Below are 12,226 nucleotides of genomic sequence, written 5' to 3' on the forward strand. Positions count from 1 at the left end.
ATCAAATAACCAATATAGTAACTGCACAGACTCACTGGGAACCCTGTTTGTTTCTGTTAATTATTTCCAGACATTTTAAACTTGTTTCACTGGCAGATATTTTCTCTTGCAACACCAAAAAAAGATAGCGGACATTTTGGGATGTTCTCAATAAGCACGGCTGCTCTTCAGGAAAAAAAAAGCCATGAAATCTGACCTTGTTATGCATTCATTTACAGGTTTCTCCTGATTGGATAACAGGTGGAAGATAACGAGTGTCATTCAGAAAGCACTTGTCCAAACGCCCAACACCAAAACACATTTTCAGAATATAAAAGTAGACACAGTTATTGAAATAAAACAAAAGTGTCTGAAATCAATTTCCTCATTCAGGCCTGAGTGTAGTGATTTGATAAAAATTCTACTTTTTTATTGGATGTTTTTTCTCAGAGAGTTGTTTGAATATATTTTATGTCCCACACCACAACAACTACATTTATACTTTTGTGGCTCTTTGGATAAAATAATGTATATTCTCAAACAGAAAAAGCAAACAGTCTATGGAAAGATGGGTTTATTTCAAAATAACAGATTTGCGACAAAATAGGTTTGAATACAGTGAATACAGAGTTTGATGCTTGCAAACCAGACAACAGAGATAGTACATGCTGTAAATCAAGAGTTTCTTCAGTAATCAGGTATTGCATGAGCCTCTCATCTAAAGTATTTTGTACAGTAAACACCATGTATTATTACTACAATTGTGCAGTGTGAAACCGTTGTGCTCAGGGACTTCAGAGCAGAGGACAAGCGCAACAAAATTGGCGTTCCACGTGAGAAATGGTTGTTCAGGGTTTAACTTTTGAATGGTTATCGTGAAATTTGTGATATATTGCAGGAGGGTGGATGGCAGAGCCCCGGGCAACAGGGACAAGGTGACTGCCACTGCGTCATTATTAGGCTCCCCCTGAGATGAAGGCAGCTCGCCTCAGTGCTGACTCACTCTATAACACACGGCCTCTGTCTCAGGGTTCCTGCACTTTCTCTTCCGAGTGTAAAATGATCTATTTATCAGTGCGTTACATAACTTTCTTTTGTTCTTCTACCTCTGTTTTCTCTAATGCCATGCAGTTTCTATTATCACACTGATACAGTGTTATGATCATTTACATTGAAGTTAATTATTGTGTAATCTTTCTAGATTCTTTTTTTCTGACAACCAGAGGTGGAAAGTAAGCACTCTTGTTCCTGCAGGTACATTTTTCAACACCGTCAACAGAAAATAATATGCCAACAATTTTGCTGTCAATTAACTGGTCGTCATTTATCAAGCCACGAGCCTAAAGGTCCACCGCTACAGCCATGCTAGCAGCTCTGTGAGGCAGAGCATAAGCACAGTGGAGCTTTGAGCTAATTGCTAACATCAGCATGCTAACAATGCAATGATGTTTAACAGGTATAATGTTTACCATGTTAACCAACTTTGTTGAGCCTGTTAGCATGCTAGTATTTTCCAACTAGCACTAAACAAACATTGTCATTAGTTCTGACCTGATAAAAATGCGAAAGACATATTAGCCTACAATTCACTTGTACAAAATTTCATGACAATCTATTAAACTCAAAACCACAAATATCAACCTCATGGTGGCGCTAAAGTCATGTCCACTAAAGTCATTAGCATTCATTGACTGGGATCCTTAAATGTCTGAACAAAATATAATAACAATCCCTCAAATCGTTGTTGACTGACCATCAATAAAGTCGCTAGCATGGCTGAAAATGCTCAACATTTTGATTGTTTCAGCTCCTCAAATGTGAGGATTTGTTATCTTGTGCTGTTTCATTTCATTGTAAATTGAGTGTCTTTGGGTTGGAAACTTTAGAAAATTGAAGACGTCAGCTAGAACATATTTGATGGCCACTTTTCACACATTTTCTGGCATTTTTTGAAACGACTAATTGAGTGATTGAAATCCACAAATCATCCACAAAATTAGCTGCAGTCCTTGTTTTTTTAGTATATTCTAAAATCAGTATTTATACTTTCACCTCACATACAATATCAGAGCAGCCTGTAGGAGGATACTCTATTATTAATAACATTTTCCCTCATAAAGTGATCTAAAAGAACGCTTATAAATAAAACATGGTCAGTATACTTTGGAGAGGGCAGTGAAGATTAACGGAGATGAGAAGTTTTTAAAAAGTGCTACTATTGTGATTTCAACTAAGTTGTTTTCCTCAGTAATAATTAAGTCAACTACTTGAGTAAGACAGTCGTACAAGAACTCGTCACCTTCCACCTCTGTTTATAAGGGGATGACTCTCCGCATCGTCATGCGAACCAGGATGCAGCTGGTTGCTTATAAAGGGAATGTCTAAGTCTCTACATTGTTGAGCAGAGCCGGGTCTAACGCCTTACAAACGGTCTCCGGCAGCTGTAACTGCATGCAGATATGACTCTGGTTCATGAAGCACAGAGACGAGGACGGACACATCAGGAGTCACATCGTGTGCTTATTCGACTAGGTAAGTTACATACAACATGTTTTTCATATACAATGGTAAACAGTAGTGCTTTGTCAAAGACTAAATGCTTTGGAGGGCGGGGGGGGGGGGGGGGGGGGGGACACACACACATGTGGATGTAAGGCTTGACTGGCTGCACAGGGCCTCTCATGGGGAAAGAATTAGGAAGAAGGACGGTCTCTATTCCCTAATGAGCATTTGAGTCCTGGACACTTTTTTTTTTTTTCTCAACCGTCCTTCTGCCTTCACGTCACATCTTACTCTCGCTTTGATTCTTCTTTCATCCTCTCTTGTCTGTAATTCGATCCAGCTTATGTGTTGCACTTGCGCATGCTGGATCGTAGCATCAGAGTACACTCATGAGGGACTTCTGGGTTTTCAATCATGCGTTGCCACAGCCGCTGTTCCTCCCCGTTTGAGTCCATCCAGTCTACCTCATTACCATAGCTTTTGCCTTGAGGGGAAGAGAGACAAAGGCATAAATATTAGTTTTCCTTTGTTTGAACTACTAGCGAGCCCTGAGGAAATGAACGCCTGCTCAACACTTCTGGATATGAGATGAAGGGACGCACACACATTTAATAACCATTCCAATTGTTCGTCATCAATAAGCCAGAATATTTCAGGGTTTTTTCAGGCTATTTCATGGAAAATAGACAAATAGAAAATCATCATAGTGTGTAAAATACAAAAGAAAATGGGCCTCACTTTTCATTTCTCCCAAATCACACAGCTCACACAATTTGTTTTTCAATCTGCAAACATCAATAGCGAGTGGTAGAACGCCGGTCTTTCAAGTGAGACTTCATTTATGCCTCAGGACTTTTGTTTGGTATGCATACAGGTCCTTCACCTAGGTTCCTTACAATAGGTTTTAAGCCAGGTTTTTCTTTAAATCTGATTAAAAGCTTATTTTTATGGAGTAAACATTACAGCACAGATTATTCATGCAGATAAGCCTCAGCTTCCTCAACGTGTCAGTGAAGTCTTTGAGCAAATGGAGAACTGTGCAAAGTTTAAGAGGCTTTAATCACATTATTTTAAATTCAGTGCAAGACTTTGAGCTTATAATGTCTTGTGCAGTAACGCTTTCACACACCTGTGCCAGCTCCTAGCCTGACTCCTCCCAGGAAGACATTGCTGGCCAGGGCTTCTTTGTCCCACACGGTGAGCTCCAGGCAGACGTTGTTGAGGTCTCCTGGCTGCAGGCCGCAGTAGGTGAAGGTGTGGTTCCACTGCGGGTTCACAGTGCGTCGCTCCACCACCGTCTTGTGCTTGGTTGACTTGTTGGTGTCAGGGAGGAGATATCTGGGAAAAAGAATAAAACGTTACTTTACAATACTCAGGTTGGGGTTTACCAAAATCACATCTTATGTAACAAGGGAGGCATATTTGTTATTAGCATATTTAAACTTAAAATATTTATACTATTTGCCAAGAATCGTGGCTTTAAAAGTGAGTAGATTTGACTAATTTTACAAATGTGCCCCCCTTCTATAAAACTGCCATAAGACTCCCATTCAAAAGTGTCCAACCCCCTGAAGAGAGTGTCTCACCCTTTCACAAAAGCATCTGAAGTGCCTCCAGACTTGACTGCAGTTAGATTTTTGGCTCCTTTGACCAGCAGCTCCACCATGCCCCCTTTAGGCAGAGTGAAGTTGCTCGTCTTCTTGCTTTTCAGGAAGCCCTTTTTCACTGAGAGAGGAGGGAAGCAGACACACAGGAAGAACAAACAATCTTCATTTCCAAGGTTTCGGTTTATTTACGCAACACTTGAAAAACAAAAGAAGTTCGTAGTAAAGTGTATACTTATATAATCGTCACATGGGTTTAACACAGAAAGAGTAACCCATATTTAGGTTTCAACAAATCACAAATGTATGAATAAGTTAGAGAGAAATTCAACCCACAGACACATAATCAAAACGGTCTATTTCTTTTACATCTCAGCCTCACTCTCGCAGGAGCATTAATTAGAGACAGGGAATACATTTATGAGAAATTCTTACATTAAATTGTGTGGAAACATATTTTGTAGTTTGGATGGATAAGGGAAGTGCTTAATTTTAGATATAGCTCTAAGCTGGAAAAAATATATTTCTATTTGCCCTGTTACCGCAGCATCCCACTGGCCGGTCACTCATTATTACGAACTCATGCTGTGCAGCCAAAGATTGATCAAACCCACAAAAAACAAATATGTCACAGTGAGATTTGGGGAAATAAATTTAAAATGAACACAATTTGAGTTAAAACATGATATATAATATAATATATATTGGTCATCGCAAGTATGAATGTACCTTGTACTTGGTCCAGCGGCAGCGTGAGGTTTTTCTCTGCAGGTATGTACTTCAACACGACAGTCAGTTCTCCTTTATACTGCATTGAGGAGTCTATATTGCCCTCCACCTACACAAACATAGTTCACGTCATTAACAATCCTCTCAACCACTTGCCTTCGTGCCTGTTTCTATAACGTAGAAGGAAAAAACAACATGTGTGACAACGCTCTGATTGTGGTCCCTACCTTGGGCAGCAGAGCGTACCAGTCCTCTATTTGGGAATCAAACTCCCAGGAGTCAAAGGTCAGCTCCACCTCTCCCAGGAAGCTGTTGTGTCCAAACCGGTCGTGGTGCCACACCGAGACCTGCAGCGTTCGAGTCTCCAGCTGAGAGTGGCTGATCACGTACTGCACAACACAGCAAAAACACGAGCTCAATGATGTAAAAGTTTGGAATTCTTGCAATTTGATATCACTTTTCTAGTAAATCGATTTGTTTTTCAGCCACTGACCCTCAGATTCTCATTGAAAACAGGGTTAATGGTGTTGGCCTTGATGCTCGTCTTCCTCTTGCTCTGCCGTGACGTATCTGGCAGCAGGTACGTCTTCACATATCTGCCATGAAAAAGACACAGCGACTCAGTCGGGCTCCCCAGGAGGAGATGGACACTATTTGTTCTTGTTAAAGCCAACAACGTGAAACATCACCTGCCCCCTGAATTACTTGTCTGCTAAACACACTAAACATTTGTCGAGAAGACTAATGGTGTTGTTGAACTCTCACGTGTCCGTGCGTTGCCTCCTCTCGTCTCCTGTGGCCAGGTTGTGACACTCTTTCACCAGGACGTTGAGAGCACCAGTCTTGTAGCTGTAGCTGATGTTCAGCAGGATCTCGCCGCTCACCCGGGCGTTGCCATAGTCACCAGTCTCACTGTACATGCTCATCATGCTGTTGATACTACTCTGTTAGGCAAAGAACAAAGACAAGGGAGGTGGAGATGCAGGAGGGGGAGAAGGTCAAGGAGTGTTGAAGAGGTGAGGACAGAGCACGACACATGAGGTACGAAGCGTTAAAGGGAAACGGGGGAAAGATAAAGAAAACAACAACGTCTAAAGTATTACAGAACGCTGATGAAACGAGGTAGACATGAAACAGTAGCGGCCCTTTATGAACTTCAGTCTGTGGCAGAGCATGGTGGTGATGTTGAGGGTGAGACTCATGGAAACAGAATCACATTTTACGTTGCTACAAACTGCAGCCCCACAAGGTTGTACACTGTAGACTTAAAAAAATTCAGTGGCCTGCTGAAAAGAGATGTAGCGAGCACTGCTCTGAGTGAAGCTTGCCTGGAAGCTTCATCAAGAATTCTAGATGAATATTCACAGTTACATATTGTGCCCATCACAACCTTGCAGTTTGTATTATGTCCCAGAAATACTGTATCATCTGTGTTCCTGGGTCTATAAAATAATACCGATGAGATGGTAAATGAATTAGAATTGAGAAGTTTTGGAAAGATGATATGAAAGAATGTGTAACAGAGAGGAAAACCTGACCACATTGTTTTATAAATGAACGAGTGAAAGGATGAGGTGGCACCGATTCATGCTTTTGATAGTTTCTCTCAGTGTTATATGTTTCTCTCTTTTCCTTTTCTCTGAGAGTGACTTTGACCATTCCTTATCGAGCAACCTGCCAATCATTTCCTTGATTAACCTCTTGATTGTTTGGTCTTTGAAATGTCAGAAAATTGCGACAAATACCCGTCACAGTTTTTAAAGGTTTAAGATAGTGTCTTTAAAATTGCTTATTTGTTATAAGAGTGAAAGTTGCCAGTCATGTGGTTTTATTATTACCTGTACCATCCAGACTTTACATTGACTGTCCGACAGTGAGTTTCATAGATTGCCAATTTAGAGATATTGAAAAGCACATTTTGCCTCCTCATGTTGTGCACCTGCAAAACCTATTTCATGGACAAAAGACTCCAATCATTACAAACCCAGCAGGTGATTTTTTTTTCTGGCACACATGGCTGTTGTAGCTTTGGACGGGATTTAAATGGTCTAATCCACTGATAATAATATTGCTGTCTGGAGAGCGCTGGGGAAAGAAAGTCAGAATTGAGCCTCACTTATATCCTGCTTGGAGCCAGTGTGATTAATGAAGTGTAATGTAGGGAGCATAGACTTAATGGAAAGAGATGTAGCTACCATCACATTCATAAAAACTCTGTATACATTAATGAATGCTAGAGATTTGTGGTCTGATGCTTTTCTGCTGCATTCATCGAGTGGTGAATATAAATGCATGCACAGACATGGAAAGGGAAGACTTACAGTCTCAGCATCTGAGTCGGGGATATTGAGGTACCCCCACCTTCTCTCTGAGCCAGGAGTGGAAGACTAGCAGCAGATTCATTTATGAGATAGAGAGGAAGGAGGGAAGGAGGGAACGAAGGAAGGAGGGAAGGAAGAAAAAAGTGGAGAAGGAGATAGGTCTGTGATCTTTGATGTGCCAGTCATAGATGCAGGCCCCGAGCACATAACTCCCCCCCCCCCGCGGAGGAGATACAGAAACCCTGTCTACAGGAGCACAGCCAGAAACACATGGTTACCATGGTGATGATCAGATAAATCCAGAGATTACAACTCATCTGGAACCACTGGACACACACACACACACACACACACACACACACACACACACACACACACACACACACACACACACACACACACACACACACACAGGGCAGAATGAGGAAGATGTGTAGTTCCTTTGTGATGTTTATGTCTATTTTACATATTTTTGATTTTCATAATTAATTTGAGTCACAGTGTTGTAGCCCAAGTGATGAGAGAGACTGTTTTTACAGACATTAATGGTCCCCAGAGGATGAATCCTATTGACTTTTTATCCAGCTCCACCTGCAGGTTGATGTATGTGGTTGTAAGTGAAATGTCTCGATTTAATTGGATTAATTGGTTTAATGGATTTAATTTGTCCACTACTTGTTTAGACCTACAGAACTAATAACATTCCCATTAGTCTCAGCTGTTATACTGACAGATGTTTCTATTATTTATATATATATATTATTATTTATATATATATATTATTTATATGGGAAGATTAATTACAGTAGCTAGTGGTACTTAATAAAGGTGTATGTGTATTGCTCATTTTGATTCATCAGTAAAACTGAATAAATAGAATAACAATAAAGGTTTCTCTAAAGCTGGAAAAACACAATCTACCCGGTGATAGAAAGTGCAATATTAAATAAATGGCACAAATACTCCGTTGTGATATCATTATCTATCCAAAGCCCTCCATGAGGTGAATCATGTAACAGCAGGCTGAGTATATTAACTATCTGCATAATGTCCCTCATCACCTCCTTCCTCTTCCATTCATACTGAAAACAGAAGCTCAGTGACGGCTCTTAGTCATTTCTGAGATGAAATGATAAATGACAGACAGGCACGACGTCTGTCTCGCCTGTTTTCCGGTGGAGTTCTCAAATTGAACTCAACCTCCCACACACTCACACACACACACGCACGCACGCACACACACACACACACACACACACACACACACACACACACACGCACGCACGCACACACACACACAGACTGAACAATGAGAATGGCATGAAATAAACCAATTATTTAGGCTATTTGAATAACTGGATTTTCTGCCAGACTTGGTGCTTTGTAGACCAAGTGACCAAGTGAACTGTGCTCAAGGCCCAAGTGTAAACATGGCAAATCAAGATATGTGATAATATGCAACAGCATTGACACACAGAGACACATATCTGAAAATTTGGGCACATAAAACTATCAGCATAGCTTGATATCACAAGGGGGTAGATGAGGTAATATCCAGGTTAATCTACCTCATAATATACCAAAAAAACAACTACATACACAACATCAAAGTACCTTGAAATGTGTGTACTCTTACTCACGCAACAGTAATCCTTCACATTATGGTGCTACAAGTTAGTTTATGTAAATGCAGCAGGCTTTCTAAGTGTGCAGCGCCAGAGGAAATTGTTCGTAACAACAGGCTGCCCCAAAGTCTCACACCATGTTTACACAGTCAACAACAGTACGCAGACGCCTGACTCACACGTCAGGTGCTGGTGAGTGTATGAGCACATGTTTGTACTGTATGTGAACACACATCACTTCCCAGTATCTGCTTTTGATATTGTCATGTTTGCACTAGGTTTTTTTTTTTACGGGTGTTACCGTTGACAGTGCGTGGCTGAAGCGTCGGTTGGCAGTCTTACTGTGAGCTGACATCAGGGCATCAATGTCTTCATCCGCATCCTCATCAGAAAACTCCTGCGGATGACAGGATTCAGATTTAATCAAAGAGGAGATGCCATCTGGGAAGCTGGCCAAAGCGTCTTTGTGCAAAGTACAGTTTTCCACACAGCAGCTCTGTGTGGGAGGATGCAGCCAGCTTCCATAAATTCAACCAGACAAGTCAGGACAGAGTGCAGTAATTTGTTTACTTGTTTTTCACGCGCAAAAATCAAAATGTCATTGGATTTGCATCAAACTTGTGAGAATGAATGGATGAGTTAAACAAATGAAATGTGTGTGTGTGTGTGTGTGTGTCTGTGAGTGCCTGCACTATGAATGCAAATTACCATTCAGTAAAAAACGAGACAAAGCAGCCCTATACTGACCATCAGATCCTCCACCTGTTTTCAGCCTACAGCCGTTTAGACGCTTGTCATGCTCTTTGAAGTGAGCTCTGGGGAGAAATTAACATTCAGCCCCACATCTGACGCCTCACGCTGAGTTCATCAGCTCAGATCCTGAGCTTAATATGGACACACAGTATAGTAGATCTATGTATTAAAAGGTTACTGAAAAATCTACGTGTTTGTGGTCCTGCGGTGAATTTGTAACAGAAACCAAATCTGTGTGCAGAGTTAGAGCTGAGGGAGGAAGAAGGAAAGGGCTGAAGCGGCTTACTGCTTCGTTGAGCCCGGGGACCGAACGGCTCCTGAGACTGAAGGCGTCGTCGCTGGGTTCAGAACCAGGAGCTGACAGGTCCATCTCCGAGCGGCTGTGATCTGGAGCAGGAAAGGGAGGAAAGGGAGGCGGGGGAGTCAGAAAGACAACAAAAAAAATAGTTTGAAGGGAGTGAGGGGCCGGAAGCCAAATACAGACACAATACAAGCAGACAGTAAAAGAGAGGGTAGAGTGTGAACTTCATGAATGTGTGAACTTTACTCTCCATATAACAGTGACAATATAACTATTTGTACCTCATATAATTAGCTCAGTGCTTTACATTGAGAGAAAACTGAGAGCAATTAGAAAGAAAGCTGATAATGTAAAGGATAGTTCAACACTTTACAAAGTTAAAGCGAGGAAATCATCTCTTATGTCGTTTTGTTAACAAAAGAAATCGGCCTTTCACTTCTAGTCGGTAAGCTGTCAATAACTATTTAGTTAGTAAGTTAGCTAACTAACGAAGCTCATGTTAGCTACATGAGTAAGTCAAAAACGTTTGACGCTGACTTTTTAATGTTTTCAGCAGACTTCTAAAATATACGTTTGATGGCTGGATTCATGATATCATGCTGAAAGAGAGGCTTTTAAAGTGAACAGGTCACGAGCAAATACCAGCAGGTTCACCAGTTGCTGATCCATGTACAGATGTTAGAACAGCACACAACTGTGTGTTCTCATCACACCCAATTTGAATCGATTTTCTTTCTTAAAAACAAGCTAGGCCTACAAAAGACAAAGGAATTATTAGCTTTAACCAAACTAAACTTGAAAAAGGAAAAGAAAAAACCCAATTAAAAAACTAGATTAAACATATGTTATTCTACATGGCCACACACACACACACACACACACACTAAAGAACCGGTCTGATGTGGCACTATAGAGATGTAATTCTTGGCCAGATTACAGTGAATGTGCATTGGATGTGTTTCTAATATGGTTTCTATTCACAAAACTCTCCAACGGTGGTTGCAACCCCGACACACTGTCCTCGTCTTAAATGTGATTTATGCTTGCTGCTACAGCAACTACAGCAAACGTGCTGACAGAGCTAACAGTGTTTACCTGAGGGGGGGGAACCAGAGGGTGTGTGCTACGCTTACGTACCGACGCTGCCGGCCGGGACAGCGTTATTAGATATAACAGCTGTATGAGAGCAGTGCAGAGCAGCGGCAATGAGCTGGTCAGTAAAACACACTCACAAGCACTAAACATGCACTAAAAGGCTGACCAGCTATGTGAACAAAGAACGGAGGATGACCACACACAGGGGAAGGCAGACATTACTGCACTATATCTTTGCTCTAAATGTTGTATATTGCACCTTCAAAGGATTCTTAGCTAGCCAGACATGCTAACAATTGCAGTTTATGTCAGTTTCCTAACACTTTTCTTTGCTTCAAAAGCTCTTTGTGTACAGATTAAACATATGTGTCACTGTAGAGCTGGAAGGCATACTTTTGAACTTTGGAGATATCATAGCAGTCCATATGATGAGCAAATATTCGCCCCGTGGCTAATGCTCCACACTTAACACAAAGACATGAGATTGATATAGATCTTTTCATCTAACTCAGAGAAAGAGATAAGGTGAGTAGGTGCATTTCCTAAAATAAGTAATCTCAAATACATATGGGCGAAAAATAAAGAGGGAAGTTGAGTACGATTTTGAAATTGATTAGCAGTGTAAATAAGATGGCAAACTGGAAATACAATGACACAAAACAATGGCTAGCTATACTGTTTAATACTGGAGTATATGATGTGACACATCTGTGGGCGTAAGTGGCGATCCTCCTCTTTTCCAGCTAACGGCACTAATTGAGCCATTTGAAAAAAAGTCCTGACACACTTCTTAGCAGCTGTTATTAGTGGAGATAAAGGATCTGAAACTGAGACAAAGTTGAGAACATTAAATAAAAAAAAAAGTGGAGAGTTCAACTCATAAAGAAGAGCAGCAGACAGTGTAAGTTAATAATGTTATTTGTGCACACGTTACATCTGCTCCTCACAGACGGAGAAATGTCGTCCTTTATGAGGTCTGAGTTTGCGAGCAGCTGAGTATTTTTGCACAGCTCTGGCTCGACTGTATAACATCACCTTTGATATGATACGGCTGCCTCTAACACATCCTGAAACTGTGATTCAGATATTGAAATGGTTGTGAGCTGTGAAGCTGTGAGACAACAGCAGGAGTCATGTCGCTCCAATGTGGAGCAAAAAAAAATAAAATGACTGTGATACCTGATGAAACCGAGGCCCTGGACACAGAAATTGTCGGGGTGCCCGAATTTGTCCTGTGATGGCCAGTAGCTTTTTTCTCAGGCGCACTGTCACTGGAGTGTATACTGGCAACGCTCTCCGCTCCATCAGGCTGCGTGC

At 41.2% G+C, this 12,226-nt stretch overlaps 1 protein-coding gene across 3 annotated transcripts in view; it reads right to left on the reverse strand.

Annotated features, from left to right (window-relative positions):
- Positions 1–546: 546 nt before the first annotated feature.
- The window catches only part of sytl5 (synaptotagmin-like 5), a 34,402-nt gene continuing 22,722 nt past the window's right edge, over positions 547–12,226 (reverse strand). For all 3 annotated transcript variants that reach the window (XM_079170143.1, XM_079170141.1, XM_079170142.1), the window contains exons 8-17: positions 12,089–12,218; positions 9,800–9,900; positions 9,062–9,157; positions 5,580–5,758; positions 5,308–5,410; positions 5,042–5,203; positions 4,815–4,923; positions 4,068–4,206; positions 3,611–3,819; positions 547–2,965 (exon numbers count right to left, since the gene is read on the reverse strand). In XM_079170143.1, the coding sequence (XP_079026269.1) occupies positions 2,823–2,965; positions 3,611–3,819; positions 4,068–4,206; positions 4,815–4,923; positions 5,042–5,203; positions 5,308–5,410; positions 5,580–5,758; positions 9,062–9,157; positions 9,800–9,900; positions 12,089–12,218 (1,371 nt within the window). In that variant the 3' untranslated portion in view covers positions 547–2,822. The remainder of the gene's footprint in view (positions 2,966–3,610; positions 3,820–4,067; positions 4,207–4,814; positions 4,924–5,041; positions 5,204–5,307; positions 5,411–5,579; positions 5,759–9,061; positions 9,158–9,799; positions 9,901–12,088; positions 12,219–12,226) is intronic.

This window comes from Pholis gunnellus (assembly GCF_910591455.1).
Source record: "Pholis gunnellus genome assembly, chromosome: 12".
NCBI lineage: Eukaryota > Metazoa > Chordata > Actinopteri > Perciformes > Pholidae > Pholis > Pholis gunnellus.